This window comes from Bubalus bubalis, chromosome 4 (genome assembly GCF_019923935.1).
Source record: "Bubalus bubalis isolate 160015118507 breed Murrah chromosome 4, NDDB_SH_1, whole genome shotgun sequence".
Taxonomy (NCBI): Eukaryota; Metazoa; Chordata; class Mammalia; order Artiodactyla; family Bovidae; genus Bubalus; species Bubalus bubalis.
In genome coordinates, this window is record NC_059160.1 from 94,496,799 (window position 1) to 94,518,018 (window position 21,220).

At 46.1% G+C, this 21,220-nt stretch overlaps 1 protein-coding gene across 2 annotated transcripts; it reads left to right on the forward strand.

Moving 5' to 3' along the window:
- Positions 1-418: 418 nt before the first annotated feature.
- Positions 419-20,855, forward strand: COPZ1 (COPI coat complex subunit zeta 1). 2 transcript variants are annotated; one of them, XR_003108932.3, is made up of 10 exons: positions 419-555; positions 12,389-12,457; positions 13,734-13,815; positions 14,456-14,547; positions 15,695-15,750; positions 17,060-17,137; positions 17,296-17,347; positions 18,593-18,631; positions 19,225-19,372; positions 19,455-20,855. XR_003108932.3 is itself a non-coding variant. In XM_006063704.4 (9 exons), exons 1-9 carry the CDS (start codon positions 538-540, stop codon positions 19,500-19,502), a joined length of 534 nt encoding a protein of 177 aa, XP_006063766.1. In that variant the 5' UTR covers positions 424-537; the 3' UTR covers positions 19,503-20,855. The 2 variants fall into 2 exon arrangements, 1 of the variants encoding a protein (XP_006063766.1); XM_006063704.4 differs by lacking the exon at positions 19,225-19,372 and having other exon boundaries at positions 424-555.
- The last annotated feature ends 365 nt before the right edge of the window (positions 20,856-21,220 follow it).

A 21,220-nucleotide genomic window follows, 5' to 3' on the forward strand; every position in this document is an offset into this window, starting at 1 on the left:
GTGTATACTGAAGTGATCTGAGAGAATCTGAAGGAAGAGCTAGTGGTGTTTGCCAAAGCAACCGTGGACATCGGGGACCCAATGGAGGCTCCGGAATGAAGATTCCGGTAGGATTACATCAAGACCTGCCAGTGTTAAGGGCCAAAGAGACACAGCGCCCCCTAAAGGGAGTGCGAATTAAAGTTACTAAATCCGGCCGACGATATCACGTGCCCTCCGCCAGGCCAATTGAAAATTAATAATCGCTTCCTCTGTTCCCCATGGAAACAACCCCGCCCCTCTGACCTTCCCGCTCCATTCAGCCGTGAGGTTTTGTCGTTTTATTGAATGTTTAAACTGACAATCAAATACCTGCGCCTTCTGGCTGGACACCTTGCTTCCGCTAAGCAAACTAGTACACTGATTGGTCAATAAAATAATAGATGACATTTGGTTGTCCAATAACCTTCATCCTAGGCGGGATCTAATAAGGACGTAAGGCCAATCAGAGGCGGCGTTGCCTCTGTGGCTCCACGTCGGCACCAGCTGCTGGGCAAGATGGAGGCGCTGATTTTGGTAGGAGCTGGAGGGGCAGCCGAGATGCTGCAATGTCCAGGGGGGCCGGGAGTCGGGGTTCAGCTTGAGTGGGAGGTGGTAGAAAGGGGAGTTCCGGGTAATCCTCGTGGTCCGAACGTTTTGCAGGTCCCTGGAATAAGCCTGTGGCCTAGTGCCGGATCTAAAGCCTCGGTTTAGAGTAGGAAGCTGTGCCGGGGATAGGGCAGAGTTGGTGGAAAGTTGAAGGGAGCACATGGAGTCCTTAGGACACATAGGATCATAAGCGTACTGCATTGGGGTCCTTCAGATTCTCTCTGATTATGCGCATTGTGGATGATACTGTGATTTGAGTTCCCCGAAATCTCCAAACTTGCCTCAAATTGTAAGAATAGAGTGCAGGTGTTTGTCATCACAAACAACTTGTCACAGTGCAACTCTCCGTTGATAATTCCCTGTCGTAGACCTTAAAAAACTATTTTCTTCTTCGATTTCCTACTATGTAGATTTTGTCATCATAAGGAATCAGTATTCCATTAGAGTTCTGGAATACCTGATAAGAGTTAGTGTTGGATTGTGGAATGTTTTTTCAGACTTCTTATTCTGTTCTCCTTTTTCCGGTTCATTTAAATTTTGGTAATTCTTATTACTGTAGGATCTGGGATGCCAACTCTTCTCTGGTTATGTAAGAATTTTGGTGACTAAAGAGGTGTGTTACATCCCCTGTCCATATAATCCTTTTTGCTTGTTCAAAAAAATAAAATACTATTACCTCTTCTTTAGAACTGAGCATTTCTCTCAAAAGTGCCCCACCCCTTTCAAACATGGGGTTGTTACATATATATGTATGTGTAATGTATGGGAATTTAACTCCCAGCTTCTTCCTTAATTGAATGAACTCTATGTTCCTTTTTTGCCTTTTTTACCCCCCTTCAGCTCTTCACATGTACACTTCCAAATCCTCATCGGGTTAAAGAGAGTAATAGGTTTCAATATCCCTCTTTCAAAATGGCAAATATAGGGATTCAGTTCAGTCGCTTAGTCATGTCCGACTCTTTGCAACCCCATGAATCGCAGCACGCCAGGCCTCCCTGTCCATCACCAACTCCCGGAGTTTACCCAAACTCATGTCCATCGAGTCGGTGATGCCATCCAGCCATCTCATTCTCTGTTGTCCCCTTCTTCTGACCTCAATCCCTCCCAGCATCAGGGTCTTTTCCAGTGAGTCAACTCTTCGCATGAGGTGGCCAAAGGATTGGAGTTTCAGCTTCAGCATCAGTCCTTCCAGTGAACACCCAGGACTGATCTCCTTTAGGATGGACTAGTTGGATCTCCTTGCAGTCCAAGGGACTCTCAAGAGTCTTCTCCAACACCACAGTTCAAAAGTATCAATTCTTCAGTGCTCAGCTTTCTTCACAGTCCAATTCTCACATCCATAAGTGAGCACTGGAAAAACCATGGTCTTAACTAGACGGACCTTTGTTGGCAAAGTAATGTCTCTGCTTTTTAATATGCTATCTAGGTTGGTCATAACTTTCCTTCCAAGGAGTAAGCATCTTTTAATTTCATGGCTGCACTCACCATCTGCAGTGATTTTGGAGCCCCCCAAAATAAAGTCTGACACTGTTTCCACTGTTTCCCATCTATTTGCCATGAAGTGATGGGACCAGATGCCATGATCTTAGTTTTCTGAATGTTGAGCTTTAAGCCAACTTTTTCACCCTCCTGTTTCACTTTCATCAAGAGGCTTTTTAGTTCCTCTTCACTTTCTGGCCACCTCATGCGATGAGTTGACTCATTGGAAAAGACTCTGATGCTGGGAGGGATTGGAGGCAGGAGGAGAAGGGGACGACAGAGGATGAGCTGGCTGGATGGCATCACTGACTCGATGGACGTGAGTCTGAGTGAACTCCGGGAGTTGGTGATGGACAGGGAGGCCTGGTGTGCTGCGATTGATGGGGTCGCAAAGAGTCGGACACGACTGAGCAACTGAACTGAAGTCTAGGTAGAAAGCTTTGAAATCTTACTAAAGATATTTTCTGTACCAACCAGTTAACCAGTGTTCTTAACTAGTTAACAGACTGAGATGAATTCTAGGGAATTGGTTTCTTTGGAAGTTTTAAGAAAATTTTAGACTGCCCCTTAGTTCTGTTTAGAAGGGAGCCTGCTTATAGGTAAAGGAGTGAGGAAGATGATACTCCAGGAGCCCTTTTAACAAGGGATCTGTGTGTAGAGGTGACCTGAGTTATATGTGAAAGTCTCTCTCCCTCTCACATTTTCTCTTACTTCAGTTCTTATCTTTGCTTCCATGATGAAATTTGTTTCGACCTGCTTCTTCCTTATATCCATTTTAATCTTTACCTAAGATGCTTCATTCACAGATCCTTGCTGACCTGATCAGGTATCCCTGAAGTTTGCTTTAGAAACCTTACTGATTCTTTGTCCTGAGGAACCTATGTGATGTGTAAGGGGAAACGAAGGTTAAGGGAAAAGGGCTTCCTTGAGTAAGCACAATCAAAACCAGGATTAGTTTTTGACTCCTAATCCTTCCAGATCAAGTATTTCTCTCATATTATTGTGTGCTTTCCACCTCTTCAGTATGCCAAATTGCACATTCAAATATTGGTTATATAAAACTTTAGTTAGGTACAAAGTACCAACTTTCAAAGTACCAACAAAGTACCAATACAAGTTCTTGTATTGGTCACCAGAGTTCTTAGAATATCATATTAGTAATTTCTTCCCTCTTTGTCTGTGCTTCCCAACATTTTTATATGTGTGTGCTCTTTACTATTTTCAATATATTTTGGGCCCCCAATTAAGAACTTATGTATCTTTCTCACCATTCCAGCCCTTCTCAACTGGAGTTCCAGGGGAGAATTAAGCCCTAATGCTCTAAGACATCATTGTATGTAATGAATCAACTTCTCTGTATACACAGTGTTACTAGTTTTATACTATCTTTGGGAGGAGTAACAAAATAGTATTAAATAATTTTCAGTATTCAGTGTTTCAAATGTGAAACCCTGGTTGAGAATCAGGTGGTATTCCCTAAATTTTTCTCTTCTCACTACCCTCACATTCTGATCCACAAAATATAGCTCCATCTGATTCAGAATCACCCTTTCTCACTGTTCCTTTTTATCTTATCCCCTTCTCTGTCTGCTCAGTGGCATCTTCTAATTCTTGGGTCACCATCTTCATTGTGAAAAGTATAAGGAATTCCCTGGACTTTTATCTGAGCTTCCTATTGAGCTAAAGTGTTGATTGTATCTGGGTGAAAGTGAAAGTATTAGTCACTCAGTTGTGTCTGACTCTTTGTGACCCCATGGACTGTATCCTGCCAAGCTCCTCTGTCCATGGGATTCTCCAGGCAAGAATACTGGAGTGGGTTGCCACGCCCTTCTCCAGGGGATCTTCCTGACCCAAGGATTGAACCTAGGTCTCTTGCATTGCAGGCAGATTCTTTACCGTTTGAGCTACCAGTATTTAACAAACCGCTTCTTAGAGAAGGCAGACCTCTTCTAAAGTTCTTTTAGGCTACTTCCTCTCACATGTCTGTTTCCTGGTTTGACTGGCCCTCTGGGAAAATCTGATCAAAGTATACTCAGTCCTCACCTTTACAAGACACATAGCCATAGGATACTGGGGAGAAGGGTAAGTAAAGTGGGGGGAGGTGTCAAAAAGAACCATCATTTGAAATTTGATCTGATTATGGAAATTTCTAAATACCAGTTGTTGTTGTTGTCCAGTCGCTAAGTTGTGTCCAACTCTGTGACCCCTTGGACTGCAGCACACCAGGCTTCACTGTCCTTCACTGTTTCCTGGAGTTTGCTCAAACTCAGGTCCATTGGCTTAAAACTCAACATTCAAAAAACGAAGATTGTGGCATCTAGTCCCATCACTTCATGGCAAATAGATAGGGAAACAATGGAAACAGTGACAGACTTTATTTTCTTGGGCTCCAAAATCACTGCAGATGGTGACTGCAGCCATGAAATTAAAAGAAGCTTACCCCTTGGAAGAAAAGCTATGAAAACCCTAGACAGCGTATTAAAAAGCAGAGACATTACTTTGCCAACAAAGGTCTATATAGTCAAAGCTATGGTTTCTCCAGTAGTCACATACAGATGTGAGAGCTGGACAGTAAAAAAGGCTGAGTGCCAAAGAATTGATACCTTCGAACTGTGGTGCTGGAGAAGACTCTTGAGAGTCCCTTGGAGAGCAAGGAGATTAAACCAGACAATTCTAAAAGAAATCAACCCTGAATATTCACTGAAAGGACTGATGCTGAAGCTGAAGCTCCAATACTTTGGCCACCTGATATGAAGAGCCAACTCATTGGAAAGACCCTGATGCTGGGAAAGATTGAAGGCAGGAGGCAAAGGAGACGACAGTAGATGAGATGGTTGGATGGCATTACCGACTCAATAGACAAGAGCTTGAGCAAACTCTGGAAGATAGTGAAGGACACACCAGTCTGGCATGCTGCAGTCCGTGGGACTGCAAAGAGTTGGAGACGATGAGGGACTGAACAACAGCAACGACAACAGGTCCATTGAGTTGGTGATGCTAATACGTTCCCTTCATTTATGTACTTTACAATGGGTCACGTTTCTTTCTTGAATTAAGTGGTCCATTCCTACCTTTCAAGCACATTTGTCTAATCTTTCTCAGGTTCTTTTCTACGGAAAGAGACCCTTTCATCTCCTTCCATTCCTAGTGCTTGATATTAATGCTCCTGGCCTGGACACAGCTTCCTCTTTCCTGCTCTTTTCTGCTGGTTCTCTGTTGGTGAATGGAGAGGGATCTCTGCAGGTCACCATTCTCCATTAATAACCTCTGGAATCTTAAAGATAATGACGTATCCCCTTCCTCCTTCCCTCTTTTACCCTTTTTTTCATCAAAACTGAATTACTCTAGCAGTCCAGATCTTTAAATCTTCCTCATAGGTTTCATTTTTCTTAGTCCTCTCTGGATTCACTTTCTGAGAGCTTTTCCAGTGCTTTATGGACTAGACTTCTTAATTCTATTCTTTCTCTCCCCTTTGTAAATTTCTATCCTAAAACAATGACCAGATCCTGAATTCTAAGCCTCCTTCAGTAATCAGGGAATCCAGAGTGCACACAGGAGTATGCGTATATATTGGAGGAAGAAACTATGTAGAATACATCAATGACATTTAAAGGCTGATATTGCTCTATGGCCTTCGCTTCCTGAATCATCTTAATGGGGCTTTTGTTAAATTCTTTTGGCACTAACAGTAGAGGTACTTGGCCTAAATGCCCCCTTCCCCTGCTCTGGGCAAAGGTATCAATTCCATTAAGCCCCCAAAGCACTCCCATCTCATTCCTGGCAGTCCCCTGTGCCCCTCTCCCAGCTGCGTCCTTGCCGGTGCCTGGCTGGTCCATTTCGTTAGAAGCAATCTCCTCATTCCTGCACTGTGGAGATATATTTCTCAGCTAGGGCGTGAGCAGTGCCAGCACTGCCCCCGGTGAGGTCCCTGGCAGCCATAAAAATTTTTATTGTGATTATGTTGGTGTCGGGGTGTCCATCTGGGTTATTGCACACCTAGTTTAATTGATTGAAGTTTAATTTATTGACACTTCAAATTAAATGATCAGAATAAACTGTGCTGTTACTCTGGCCGGCTTGTTTTAATGGTTGATTGCTGGAAGCAGACCTCGGCTTGAACTAAAACCCCCAAAGAGCAATTGACGCTGCTTCTAACTCTCCCCATGTCTTGCCCTCCAAGAAGACCTCGTTATAGATTTCCGACGTATTTATATATATTTTTTCCCTCTCCTTCACAGTGGTGGGAAAGAGTTGGTCCCTGGCAAGGTATAAATTATATCAGAGGTCTAGGGGAGCTGTCACATGGTCAAAGGAGGAGGAGGGGGCCTCCATGTGAAGAAAGCCAGACCCCTGAGAAACCAGGTCTTCCTTCGGAGGATGAATGCAATTATCCAGATATTTGAGGGAGCCTACTGGCAGATTTAGGGTCTCTTTTTCAGCTAGATACTTGCTACTGTTTTCTTTACTCCGTCAACGTGACTTGGTTAGAGTCAGGATACTGATAAGAAAACTGAGAAGCAAATAAAAGATGGAACAGGGATAAAGAATCAGTGCCTACCTACCCACTTATGCTAGAGTAATTAGGAAGATGGAAGGCAGCGTGCCCATGGACAGCTTTGATGAAGATGGATTGGGAGGTTGAGTCCATGCACATGTTGAGATACCCGTACTGGCCAGAGCCTCTTACATCTCCCTCTGCTGATTCTACACAGTTTATGCTTTCTCTCAGATCAGATTATTAGAGGAGTTCTGTTCTTAGACTCCCAAGCCTGTCACTTTTTCTGATGTTTGACCACCCCCATCTCTTCAGGAAGTCTTTCCTGTTGTGTAATCTAAGTCTTACATGCTGCAGATGAAACCTTGGTCTCCTTATTTGGCTTTTAAAATTTCCCAGTATTAAGGTAGGTATCCCCATCCACAGCCATTTGGCCTGGATAATTCTGTCTACCAATTTTCTCTAGCTTCTTTTATTTGTGTAGATTTTAGAGGGAGGCTGAAACTAGGGGAGAAGATAGCAGTTCTGTCTCAGGGTTGATTTGGGGGAGCAAGTAGCTTGAAAGATGAACACAGAGGCTGTCAGTTCAGTCTTTCAGAGACTAGCTTTTTGTTTTCAGGAGCACACAGGTGGGGGAAATAAATCACGATACAAATCATGACTAAGGACTCATAAGAAATAGATCTAGCCCCATTTGAGTTTTTCCTTTGCTGTGTGATATTTAAATGAGGGCTCTTGGATTATCCAACGGGGCAAGCAGGAAGTTCTAATGTTGCTCTCAGGGTTCAGATATTTCACACCTGAGGAGTACTCTATTTCTGCTTGTTCAGTTCATCTCTTCATAGCAGTACTCCTTGCTTTGACTCTCATTTTTGTAATTCTTCCGTTTCCAGAATAGCTGAAGAATTAGGGATTGTGTAACCTCTGTGCAAAAAATTCTCTGGCAGATGGGCTTTCAGAATTTTAAGAAAGGACCTGAAACTGCATTCCTGAAGAGTTTGGGATCTGATTATCTTTGTCCTGCCTGTCTCAGAGCTGCTGGATTTACTCACTGAAAGCTGGAGGGGTGTGGTGCTGACCTTAGCTCCCCCTGCTGGCTGTGTTAGTTTTCTCAATCATTTATTTATGAAGGCCACACACATGTTTATTGAAGTCATTATTCGGTGCTTGGCAGAGGCGAGGGGGTGGTTTACACAAGTATCACTCATTTATCCTTTTTTTCTCCCCTCTCCACACCATCTTTTTGTCTGCAGAGAGAATCTCATGTAATTCTAAATCTAGGTCTGTGAACTCCTTGAAATCATAAAAATTTGTGAATGTGTGTTTTCCTGGTAACAAGGTCCATGGATTTCATCGAACGTTTCATTGTTATCGAAGGGGGTCTAATGTAACTCAAAAAAGTTACTAACCTTAACTGATCTAGCTCAGGGCTCTCATTTCTCCAGTGAGAAAGCTGACTCCTAGAGAAAGGTAGGACTTGAGTTAATGGCTGATGCAGACTGTAATAAAAGATTTTAGGAGTGAGAGACATTTTTTCTTGTAGTGGCAGACTTCCGGTGACCATGCTTTTATGTTTTGTTTCTGTGTCAGATCGGAAGAGTCTTTCCGGGTGGCTCTTCCTGCCATCAGTTCTTCCTTCCTGACACTTGGGTTCACTTTCCTCTTAATAACCAACATTTGGTCTCATGTCGGCTGGGGAATGTTCTGTGGTACCTGTGGCTCCTCTTCTTTCCTGAGCTGTGTTGTCTGAATCTAAGTAAACCCTTGGGTAGGATGTGAAAATGGTTTTTCTCTGGCTAAAACCTTTAGCTAGTTCTTCTCATCTGAAGTCCCTAGGCTTGTGGCTGGCAAACTGGAGCCTTCAAACCTAGAGGAGCTTTTCATTTTAGAAATTGGCACAGAATCAGGGAGCAAAATACCTGCTCAGCCATGTGGAGCTGGAGTGGTATCTAAAAATTTCTCCTAGTTTTTTATAGCCTTGGTTTTACTTTATAAAATAGATTTAAGGAAAGAGCATCTTGTTTCTAGTTGATTGAGACCTATTTTCAAGCCAGGGCACTACTTTCTGGCATGGCCATAAAGATTTCTTTATAAGTAGAGAGTGAAGAACTTTTTAGAAATCTCAACCAGATTTTTTACTTGTGTCCTTTCACCTTTGTGGATCTCATCCTCTAAATCCACAAAGCCTTCTTGGCTCCCTCCCTTCTGCCTTCTCCCCCTGCCCCCACCAAAGATCAAATAAAATAGTCATAACCCCCAAATATCCTGTCTGCCGGCTCCAAACACTACCCTGGTCCTCTTCTGGTGGCATATCACGATCTTATCCCAGAGTATCCTTTTACTATACGTTGTGAACAGACTTAATTCCATGCTTTTTCAGGGCCCATTTCTTCTAGTTTGACTTAAAAGACACACGGGTAAGAGCTTTTCTCCAGTGCTGCCTTTTGAGTCTTTTTGCTAATAATTATAGTCCTGAGGAAGCTGCAGGTCACCTGAAGACCCACAGGGGGCAGCACTAGCAGTGACTCTTCCCTTTTAGTCCTCTGTGTGCTGGGGTAGGGGGTACCAGGAGATGTTGATGTTTTTCACCAAGCTTCAGAAGCCTCTGATTGAGATCAAAGACTTGTTTGTAGCAGTCTTGTTGCTTGTTTGGTGTTGTTTCAGCTCTCCTGAGGAGTACAGTCTAGTTTTCTTGATAATAAAAAGGGACATGAAAATCGGAGCCACCCAACCTCCCACAGACCAATCTGCCTGTCTATCATTTCCAGTCACCGTTAGCATTTGAGGTGAAGTTCTGTTATACACTCAGGCTGTGGCTCTCTGAAAGTCAGTGCATCACAGAACTTTGTCTCGAAAGCTTTCTAGCAGCTACCCATTTGGGAGTGGGAGGGAAGAACAGGCCTTTAAAAATCCTTTGAACGTGTCCTTAAGCATGTAAGGTCTTTCTCAATAATCAGCATTTAATGTGTTAACAAGGTCAGGCCTAGTCCATTGTCCAGGAATGTTGCTTCTCAGTAGCTGGGAGTTGTTTATAAACTTGCCCTTTGCAAAAAACTTAAAATGAAATTACATTATCAGTAATGGCTTCTGGGCCCTTTAAACAGCCTGGTTTTATGATATGAGAGGAACTTCAGGCCCTCCCCTGCCCACCCCCTCCCCACCCACACACACACAGTCCTGAGAGGTAAAGGCCCCAGGCTGAAGTGGAACCAGCTGTAGTCAGGAGGTGGCAGGAGAAGTAAAGGAGAAGCTGCCAGGCTGGCTGTAGCCGAGTGGAGAACTAAAGCAGCGTGGAAGCTCTGGCCAAGTTCTCGGCTTTATTTAGAGTGGTCATTCCTTTGGAAGTTTGAAATGACCAGCCTTTTCTCTAGTGCCTTCTTACACCTTTCAGACTTACAGTCACATCTGGTCTTCTCCTTCCCCCGCCTTTGCCCTGTCTTTTATCCTTCCCAGGAAGATCCATGTTTCTATTTTGGGGGTTTCCTTGATGGCACCTTCTAGGAAGCCAGTGAAAAGAGCCGGGAGCAGGACCCAGGCATCCTGTCCCCTCTTTGCCAGTTGTTTTAGGCACTCTCTTTCCCTGTTGGCCACAGAGGATTGTCTGGCTCTCCGACTTGGCTGGTGGCCGTAACCGTTTTCCTCTGCTTTGGGATCCCGTTCTTTCTAGAGATGCCAGACCCTGCGGCTGCAAGCACGAGTTACCTGTGCCAGATCAATGCCCGTTTAAGCCATTGGGAAGCTCTCTAAGGTTGCAGATAGCCTGAACAGAGCCAAGGATTTCCAGGGAAGAGGCTGTGGGGAAAATGATTTCTTCTGAATTCCCTTCCGGATGGACTTCTTTTCCTTCATTAAGGAAAGAATCCCTGAGTGTCTCCCTGTTGGTGAATCAAGGATCCAGGTTTCTACAGAATTGAGCCTGCTTATGGGAAGATCATTCTGTGGGGAATTAGGAGTTGGGAAAGTTGCTGTATTTGTGACCTTTTAGATGAGACTCTAGAGGACTTCCTTCTGCTAGACAGAGTCCCTCAGTTTGAGAGAGTATTCCAGAAAGTAATGTGTATAGCATGGGCATTTCTAAGGAGTGTTCGTCAGAGGAGGATGAGTTGGTAGTAATGTCACCCAAAAGGGCCACACCAGAAAATCTACCTGTATGAGGAAACCTAATTATAAGAGAAATCCCCTAGATGCTTATTGCATCAATAAATTTTTACCTTACTTTCAAACTTCATTTATTCTCATAATCATTCAATAAATATTGAGAATTTAGTATGTGTATTATTCTGGACACTTGTAATAAATAAATCAGTGAATGAAACAAAATTTTCTGTCCTCAAGAATCCAAGTGGGGAAAGCTTACATTCTTCATCATTCTGTTCTAAAATACTGGGTTCCCTTTCCTCTCCTTCTTAATTCCTTGAGCTCAGGTTGGTTCTTTGCTTGGAACCATAAACCTCCTGGCGCCTCATAGGATAGTTTACCTTGGTAGAAGCTACAGATCCTTGGCAGCGATTCTTTCCTCCTCACCTTTGGGTCTTTGTTAAATGTATGCTTGGAGAATACAGAATATGTTTGGCCCTGTGAGAGCTGTGGGTTTCCTAAGTAGGATCAGGAAATGGAGGTAGCAAAGCATCAGCCTTGTCTCATAGCACAGGAGAAGGATATGCATGGTAAGTAACGTTGATAGTCTAGGACTCTGAGCCTGCAAACACTTTCATACATGTACCGCTACCTCCCTTCCCTTCTCCTTTCGTGTTAGTTGGTTCCCTGGAAGTTGCAGAAGTGGAGGAGCTTTTACAAAGTGACATGCTTTGAGTTTGAGTGTAACCATTAAGGCTGAGATTCTTGATTTCTTTCTTTTTTTTTTTTTGTGGCTGTGCCGTGTGGCATGCAGAATCTTAGTTTCCCAACCCGGGACAAACCCATGCCCTCTACAGTGGAAGCATGGAGTCTTAACCACTGGGCCACCAGGGAAGTCCCTCATTTCTTTATGAGAGCCAGTCCTCAAAGGTTGATTCTTGGTGGTGAAGGACCACTCCTCTCCTGCTCCTTATCTGCAGGTTTCACAGTGTTTCTTAGATGGAGCCTCTTCTTACTGCTTCTTAACGACCCCAAATTCAGATTGGTTTTTGTTTTGGCAAGTTAAGTGGTGGTGGTCAGGGTATAGTAGAGGAGTCGGGATCCTCGGAGAAGTCTTAGAAGATGGATGTCTCCCTGGGCTGCATTCAGAACTGTTGTGTCTGTGTGTGAGTGTGTACGTGTGCGCATGCCTGCTGCTTCCCCTCTGCTCAGTGAGTGGGTGGTTTAGGGAGGGCTTGCTTTATGCCTCTGCATCGCCACTGCAGCAACTTCCAAGTACACTAGGGCATTCAACCCTGTTTTCCTATAGCCCCGTGCAGTGCTTATTAATTAATCTGGTCACATTCCATACCCACCTGTGCATAGGAGACCAGGGAGGAGGGACAGTAATTTGGAAAATAACTATAGCATAATATTTGGAAATAACAGCATGACCTACTTTGATTAAGCCCTCTGTGAGTCTGGCTCATAGAAATTGTTTCTCTGGCGCTGCTCTGGGTCCTTTGTTGAAAAGTCCCCTCCCTTAATTCAGTTCATTTGTCGCTCAGTCATTCTCAGTGGGAAATGTCAAAGTCTAACCAGGTTGGGATAGGGGACATACAGAGGCATCTCTGTAACCCATTGCAGCACCAGTAGGATTAGGAGATGGTATCTGGTTTGTGAGTGGTGGCAAGAGCCTTCAGGACTGAAGCTATGTTCATATCTCTTCAGGAACCCTCCCTGTATACCGTCAAAGCCATCCTGATTCTGGACAATGATGGAGATCGACTTTTTGCCAAGGTGAGATTCCCTTTCAGATTAGTTGAGAAGCAAGACAGAGTTTTGCATCTTGGGACTGGCCCCGTTCACTCCTATTCATCCACAAATAAGTTTGAGAATTCTTCTGACTACTCCAGATAAAACCTAAATTGCTCCTGTCTGTTAGTTGCCCTGCTTCCCTATCCGCCCATCCTTAGACTTTGTCATCAACATCAGAAGAGAGAAAAGCTTTGGAGCTTGGTTTCTGAACAAAGAAGTGTATGGATGTAAGAAGCAGCCTGCTTCTTACAAAGGCCCATCACCCCTGTCCCTTTCCCTTCTACCCCATCATCCTGCCTGAGTTTTTCCAGGGAATTCTCGTGCAGTTCCAGGGTTCCAGCCCTACATCCGCAGGCACTACCAAGCTTGCTACTTCCTGACTTTCCCGGTCCGATGTTTCTAACTTTGAATCCATTGAAAGAGAAGAGGAAGGACACCCCTCTCCTCTCCCTCCATATTCTCCCCCTCCTAAAGAAATTTTTTCTGTCCCTGGTGTATTAACTCCGGGCAAGCATCGCATAAATCAATCAGCAGGTAGAGATTAGTTTAGAATTCACCAGCTGTTCCTCCCTGTAATTGGATGTAACTATGCAGGACACCTTTTGAAACAGTTATCCAGTTACTAAATGCCAGACCTGTCATAGGTCTTCAGCTGACTGCGACGGATTAGCCCCTAAAGAGCAGAGCGATTTAGCAGCCTGCATCTCCGCCCCCGTGCCAGGGAGAGCTTGGGAGTGGGCTCCATGGTGTGCTAGCTTGCCTCCCGCTTCTTTGAGTTTGCTGGAAAGGAAGCTAAAATACCAGAGAGCCAAGAGCCCAGGCAGAGCTTGTCCTTCTACAGAGGAGGGTATTGCAGCCCTTCCCAATTCCTCAGCCTTGCTCAGTGAGTGAGGGCTGGTGCCTTCTGTGTTCTCTAGCAGTGCTCCCTGACCTGGGGTAGCGCCTGGGATGGCCTCAGGGCTGCTGCCCTGGCGTACAGATGGGGCACAGCCTCCTCACAGGGCTTCTAGGCCTTTTGCCCTTCCAACCTGGGAACCATGAGGTAGGGTGGCTTAGAGCAGGGTCCTTAAAAAATTTGTTTTCTATCCGATTACTCACTCTCCATTCCCTACCTCTGTGGTTCTCCCTTCTTCCTGTCAGTATTTCTCTTCACCCCATCCCTTGAAGGGGAGAAATCCAAGACCCAGGGCAAAACAGTCACTAATCATCCTGGGCTTCCAGCTCTAACAGCCCAACCCGTCTCCTTCCCTCTGACCAGTACTATGACGACACCTACCCCAGTGTCAAGGAGCAAAAGGCCTTTGAGAAGAACATTTTCAACAAGACCCATCGGACTGACAGTAGGTTGTTTTCCTTTCCCTACTCCCTGTGGCGGGCGGCCGGGGGGAGCCACAGCGGGAAGGGGGCGGCAATGGGACTGTGGAGGAAGGATGAAATGACTCTGCCTCCTTTTTCTCTTTTTTTTTCCTCCTCCCCTCATATAATAAACTCTTCAGAAATGTAATGGGGAGGTGAGTGTACCTCACGCGGGAATACCGCGCTAGAAGGTTGGCTGTTAGCTACCTGTCTAGTCCCTGGATTTATGAGCCTCACTTGACAAATTTAACTGCAGCTCTGCTTATTGTACCGCATCCATTAGGGCAGGTAAATGGAAGTCTGTAAAGGTGACCGCTCTGCATTTTCACCTCCGAAGGATCGACTAGTATCCTGTCTCATATACAAGGAGGGAAATAAGGGTAGTAGGGGCGGGGAGCAGTTAGAGAAGGAGATGCTTAGACTCCCCCATTTATACTTGCCTTCTTCTGCTATCACCTGAAAAGAAAAAGCAGGTCAACTTTGGTCTTTGGGGGGGTCATTAAGACCCACCTTCCCTCAGCCCCACGTAGCTGAATACTAATTCATGGTAACTCCCTCTACCCTACTTCCAAGTCTCAGACCACCTACTGTTTCCACCTTTGTTCCCCCAACCCATCCCCACAGGTGAAATTGCCCTCTTGGAAGGCCTGACAGTGGTATACAAAAGCAGTATCGATCTCTATTTCTATGTGATCGGCAGCTCCTATGAAAATGAGGTGAGAATCCCCACACTCTGCCATCTCTGCTCTCACCTCCTGAACCGCTGGCAGGCCCTTGTGACTGGTTCTGGGCCCAAGGACTGCCGTGTGCCTTTGGCTTCTGACTGGCTAATGAAGTTGTCCGAGATCCATGTCAGCCTCACAAACATGGCCGAGCAACTAAATCAACCTGGAACGCAAGCTTTCCCAGCTTTCTCTCTGTGTCCGCCTAGGACACACCGTCTATGTTTTGATAACACACTAACATACATTATCAATGGCCTTCCCTCCATGGTGTTTTTAAGATGGATTTCTGAGTTGTGATCAGCTTTCACCTGTGAATGAGCCACACCTGACTGAGTTTGGGCCAATTAGGCAATATTCCAGGTCATATTGAAGCCATATATTCTGAGTGGCTCTTTGAAAACTGTGTATAGCCCTAACCTGCTTCCCATATGTAGGAAAAACTATTTACCTCAGGTCACAACTTTTAAGGAGAGTAGATAAGTCAAAATAAGCCCCCACATAATTTGAGGCAAAAGTCACAGTTTGAGAAAACCAGTTCTTACTGAATTCTTACCGCTGTAAGTGCTTTGTAGAATGCATTGTTATTTAAACCTTGTAGCACCTCTATGAGTTTTGGGCACTAGTGCCCTCGTTTTATAGATGATTAAACTAAACCTTGAGGAACTGTATGAAATTACTTACATTTGACCACTGTTGGACTACAGATGTGGCTGTTTCATGTGGTTCAACCTGATAACTTTCCCAGGGTCACACATCTAGAAATGCTTCAGCGAGGATTCAAGTCCAGATCTGTCTGACTCCAAAGTCTGTGCTGTCTGCACAACCGACTTAAGCTATTGCTTGGTTAATGATTTTTCTAAGACATAGGGTAACACATATACAGTTGGGAAATACACGCAGAAGACTGACAGGAAAGTTGTTTGAACAGTCTGGTCAAAGAGAGACCTCAAATTACAAGATCATGAAGCAGAATTTATTTTTGTCTTCTTCCTGTTTTACTCTCACTTCCACCATATGCTGCTGGTCTTTTGTGAAAACCTGTGTCTTTTGATCCTTAATGAGTTAGAGGGTTTTGTTTTCAGGTAGCAGCTTTCGGGGCCTTGAACTTTATCCTTCTGCTTCTTCTGTCTCCAAATAGCTGATGCTCATGACTGTTCTGAACTGCCTCTTCGACTCATTGAGCCAGATGCTGAGGTGAGCAGGCCATTCTTGACATCTGTTTGGGAGAGAAAGTCGCTATTCTTCGGGCCCAGGGATTTGTGGGGGCTCAACAGAGGCTGCAAGGAGTTGATTTACCTTGAGAAATTGGGCTTATTATTTCAGAGTAATTTACACTGATGGGGAGGACTGGATGGGGGAGTGTGTTACTCCTGTGGAATAATTCTCCTGAGAGAAAGGATTGGGAGGGAGCAGAATCTTTGCCCCTGTGTCTGCTGTCACATCCTGCCGTGGCTCTGTCGGAGCTCCAAGCACATCACAGCGTTCTCCTGGGCTTCATTCTTTACATTCGAGATAGAGAAAGGGCAAGCGTAGGGAAGTGTCCCGGATATGACATCAGCACCTCGGGAATGGAGGCACCACTCCTAATTTTTCATGTGCGGCCCTTAGTTGTTCCTTCTATAGAACAGGAAGAATGTGCCTTTTACCCTCTCCTCCCCATCTACCTCCCCGCCATCTTCTACTCCCCACGTAGATGGGCCGTAGAAGAGATATAAGATACTTTTCCTGAAAACATCCAGGGCTCCCCAGTGAGCCCAGTACAGACATCCATCCAGACGGAGCAGAACAGCAGGCGCTCTCAGCCCCACAAAATCAGCAGGGTGAATGGCTTAGATTTCCTCAGGAAGGGGATGATTTATTTCTCAGCCAGGTGAATGAATAGGCTTCATTTCAGTGATCTAGTGAAAGAGTCAAACTGACGGATGTGACTGGCCATGTGCACCAACCACCGGATCTGAGGCTGGTGGATGCTGGGCCCTGGCGGTTCCTAGCCCCCTAGTTGGGCTTCTTTTCAAGGCCTGAGCAGAGCTGGGGAAGGAGGCCAGGGGAGGGGAGGGAGCAAGGAGAGTCTTAGAAGGCTTGTCAGAGCTTGAGTGCAAATAGAGTTTGCACTCAGCCTCTCCTCACCTCCTGCCACCTCCAGATTGAGTGTTAGCTCTGTGGATTTCCTTTTTTCCACACACTAATGTCAGTGTTCATGAGCAATGTTGTAAGCAGCATCATAGCAGATAGGAAAGAAAGCATAGCTCTGGAAATCAGCCCTCGAATAGGCAGAAATTGACTGTATGTATATTTTGAATCTCTTTCTTGGCATTCCTGATCCTTACTCAGCAAAGAAGTGTAGGAAGGGTGTTAGGATGGGTCAGCCAGAAAGTTCTTATTCACTTCTTTGTGTGCTTAGTGGAGACATACAATTGGTCTAGCTGAGGCTCCCGCAACTCAGACCATGTCCTAGGATCCCTTTCACACCCAGGCTGGGTTTTCTCTTCTCTTGGGGACTCAGGAAGAATGTAGAAAAGCGAGCTCTGCTGGAGAACATGGAGGGGCTCTTCTTGGCTGTGGATGAAATCGTAGATGGAGGGTGAGTTCTCTGCCCTCCCTGGGCCTCCCTGGATCTGGGGTAACGGGTGGGGCCACTGCCCCTGTCCTGAAGCAAGGGGGCTGAGTGACCAGAGTTCCCCCACAGTAAGTTGGTCCTTCAGGACAGAGTGAACAGTGGTCTCTTCTATGTCTCTTCAGGGTGATCCTAGAGAGCGATCCCCAGCAAGTGGTACACCGGGTGGCATTAAGGGTAAGTAGGACTGTGCTTGTTCCCCACAGCCCCCATCCACTCATCCTCCAGGACCAAACCTCCTCAATGATCTAAAGGGTTGGGCTGGTAGAATACATGTAACTGTCTCCTTCCCTTTCAAATTGTCCTTATCTCAAGGACGGGAAGCAGAAGGAATGTGTTTCTGCCCCTAACCTGGTACCTAGCATCTCATATAGTCTGCACAGAGTGGACATTTAATACATACTTTTAAAATCAAAGATGAAATAAAGGGAACTTGAATATTGATGGTTCTAAAATGATAAAGGACTTTGAGGTTGGCTGCTTCTTCCTGGGGGAATGAATCCAATCATCTGAGGCAGAGGCTTGTCTTCCTTGTCTTAAAGTCTCAGGAAACTGAGGACAGCACCTCTCCATCAGGAAGTACTTATTTGCAGGAACCTCTGTCCTCTTTGGTGCCAGTGGTACCAGAAAGAGGCTTCCGAGTTAACCATAGAAAGCCTCAAGTCATCGAGGTGCAGAGAGAGCCCACCAGCAAATTGTAGGGCTACAGGGAGGCCTGAGCAAAGCCAGTCTCCCCACTCACAGAATGTCTCGGCTCTGACCTCCAGAATGAAGGCTGACAGTGCCGGGTAATGGGAAATCTTTTCCCTTAACTGTCGTGGGCTCCATTTGCATAGTTTAATCTTCTCCTTTAACATATGTCTCTGTGTGGCAAGAGAGAAGGTCCCCCCACCCCCTCAACCGACTCCCTCCTTTCCCTTCTCAGGCTGCTGTTGCAGCAGTTTATTTCTCAAATTAACATGCTGTCGTTACCCATCAGGCCTTGCGGGATCCATTAAACTACCCCGGGCTCCCCCTCATCCTCTCCCTAGCGATATTGATATTCAGGGAAGGTCTTCTCTGACTAGGGAATCAGGTCTCCCACCCCCAAGTTGAGAATCAGATAACCTGCTGATTACCTGGAATGGAATAAATCTTAAGAAGTCCTCCTGCCTTAAAAGAGAAGATGGATGAAATGACCCTTTTTTTTTTTTTTTTTTTTTTTTTGCTCACAGTCCCTCTGGCCAAGTAAAATGGTGGCTAGCCAAGTAAAATTGTAGCTGCACTAACTAGTCCCTAGGAGGGACTGAGAAGGTTAAGGCATGTGCCCTTCACCAGTTTAAAGGACTACCTCTTCTACCTCTTCCTTCCTCACTGCCCAACCTCAGTCAGGTCTCACTCCAGCTTTTTTCCACGCTGAACGCTTGTCTCTCTGTGCTGTAGGGAGAAGATGTACCCCTTACGGAGCAGACCGTGTCTCAGGTATGACTTGCTTCTTTCTTTCCTCCTCTCCAGAGGGACCGGGTCACTAAAGAGGCTAGCGTAGCATTCCACCCCAGCCCACCAGGCCTGAACTCAGCAGACTAGAGACTGAAGACACATCTTCTTTGGCTCCCACTTAATCCCGAGAACTGGGGCTCATGGCTCATACAGCCCAGTGCTTCCTACCCATCCCAACTCCCATTCCACTTTCCTATGAGCAGTGGCTGTCAGCCTTGCTCTGCACCCTTCAAATCCTCCCTGCCTGATGCCTCAGTCAGTGATTTATTCCCCAGCAGAGGCTTGCCTTAAGCAGATGGTCTGTGTGCATGCACACACACACTCTCTCTTTCTCTTATTATTCAAATGAGGGCTAAGCTGGCAATTCATACTGTAGAATATGCATGCAGATTTTGCAGATCCATCTTGCTACTTTGCAGATAGATTGTCTACCTGATGGGGGTGGAGGGGGAGGGGCAGGGAGGGATTCTGTTTTCTACCCACTTGGAATTCTCACCAAGAAGTCCATCTGGATGTGGTAACCCCCCTCCTTTTAACATGTGTCCAGTAACCCCCAGTTTTTTCTTTCCTCCCAGGTATACCTCTTCTCTCTTCATCCCCCCAGTGGACTTGAATTTTTTTGGAATTTCCCAAACTGACAGTCCTCTAGGGCCTTAGAGAGCTTCTTCCCATCCCTCTACCCTTGGGGATTTTCTATTTGCCAATCTTCTAAGGACAGGGAAGGCAAGTGAGGGGAAGGAGAGCCCCATCCCCACCCCCACCCTGCCCCTCAGCAAGCCCCTCAATGCCGCCCTTGTCCCTGCAGGTGCTACAGTCAGCCAAAGAACAGATCAAGTGGTCCCTCCTTCGGTGAAGACCCCACTGTTCCTGGCTCCTCACCCCCTCAAAAAATCCACGTCGGCTGTGACTTGTCATGCAGTCCCCCAAATGATGCTCTCAGGGTCATCTTGGGGATCACAGGGATCCTTAAATCTCCATCCCGTCTGTTGTTGCCTCCTCATTCCCACCCCAAACCCATATGCACTTCCCGTTCCTTCTCCCTGCTTTTGGCAGTTCTGGGAGTCCATCAGGCTCTCAGTGGATTTGGACATGGGCAGGGGCAGCACCCTCTTCCTTTCTCCCCTGGATTAGGCTCCCCTGTATTTTCTCCTCCCTTTCTGTGCCCTTTGCTGCAGCTACGCTTCAAAGCAGGAGAAAGAATGTGCTGAGTGTTTTCCTCCCTTTGCCTTTATCCGAACAGCCCATATGTCCAGCAAGGGGAGGGAAAGGGAATTCTTTTCTATAGAATGAGTGAGGGTGGGGAGAGGCATATCAGGTCTCTGCCACAGCCTGGCTGGGCTTGGTATTTTCTCCCATTTCTTCTTACTGCCCAGGTCTCCAGCCTTGGGAAAAAAGACTGGGAATAACTCATAGGCAGGGGACAGTGTGGAAGAAGCAGTGATTTAAATTTTATTGGAGAGGGCCTATAAAATTCTTTATTTCAAACACAGCTGAGTTTTTTTTTTACCCCAATCCTGGCTTGTGACTTCAAGACTGCTGTGGTCTGTGAGTGTCCGTTGTGGGAGGGTCTGTCTCTTGGGCCAGTACCTTAACTCTCCACCTTCACTACCCGTGGGATCTCCACCTGGCTTGTCCTCTCTGTGCCCTGGAGCAAAGCCAGTTCCTGAACTAAAACTCCATTCTAGTCTTGGGAAGGAGAGTTTCTGCTCAGAACAGAGACAGGGTGGAATTTATGACTTGGGCCTCTGGACTCTCTCAGCCCCTTCTCTCCCCCATATGCATTTCACTCCTCTGCCTTGGGTCTGCAGTCTCTGTCTGCTGCTTAACCCTGTCCTCTCTCTGCCTCAGCCTTACATCCAGGCAGTAGGCCTGGGCGCCTTCCCTCCCTTGGTCACAGAGAGGCGCCTTTTTTCAGAAAACCTTGGGGATTTGGATTCCCCCAGGAAGACAGAGGAAGGAACAGCCACTGTTTCGTCTCATCTCTCCCCCGACCCAAAACTTCCCACAAAAAACATCTCAAGAAATCTTCCTGAGACTTTGAGTTCTGCCCCACCAACTAACTGCCAATTCTCCAAGAGTGTGGGCGGATAACTGGGCATCCATCCTTGAGGGGGCATTTCTGTGTAAGAGATACGTGGAGTCAGGATGGTAGCCACCTTCATATACTGCTCTGTGCAAAGAGGAATAAAACATTTCTTTTTCCAAACTGCCTTTGTGTGATGTTTGTGTTCCTCTTCCTCTCTTTTTGGCAGCTGCTCCTATTCCTCTAAACGCCACCCCCCCTTGCTCCCCATCTTATAATATTTCTTTCTTCCTACCTCAGAGACTCCCCAGCATTCTGCGCCCCCATCCCTAATTTACGGGGCTGTTTGCCTCCTTGGCATCTCTCCGTCCACTCTCCTGGAAATTGGCGCCAGGGGTGGGGTGGGGATGGTATTTTCTCAGTGGGAGTCCCAGGGAATGGAGTGCTCCCCCCGCCACCCCCAAAGCCAGCTGCCTGCTCCCGCCTCAGCCATTAGTAACCCGGAGACGCGCACCTGCGTGGGGGCTCGCCTGCAGCCCCGGCTCCCT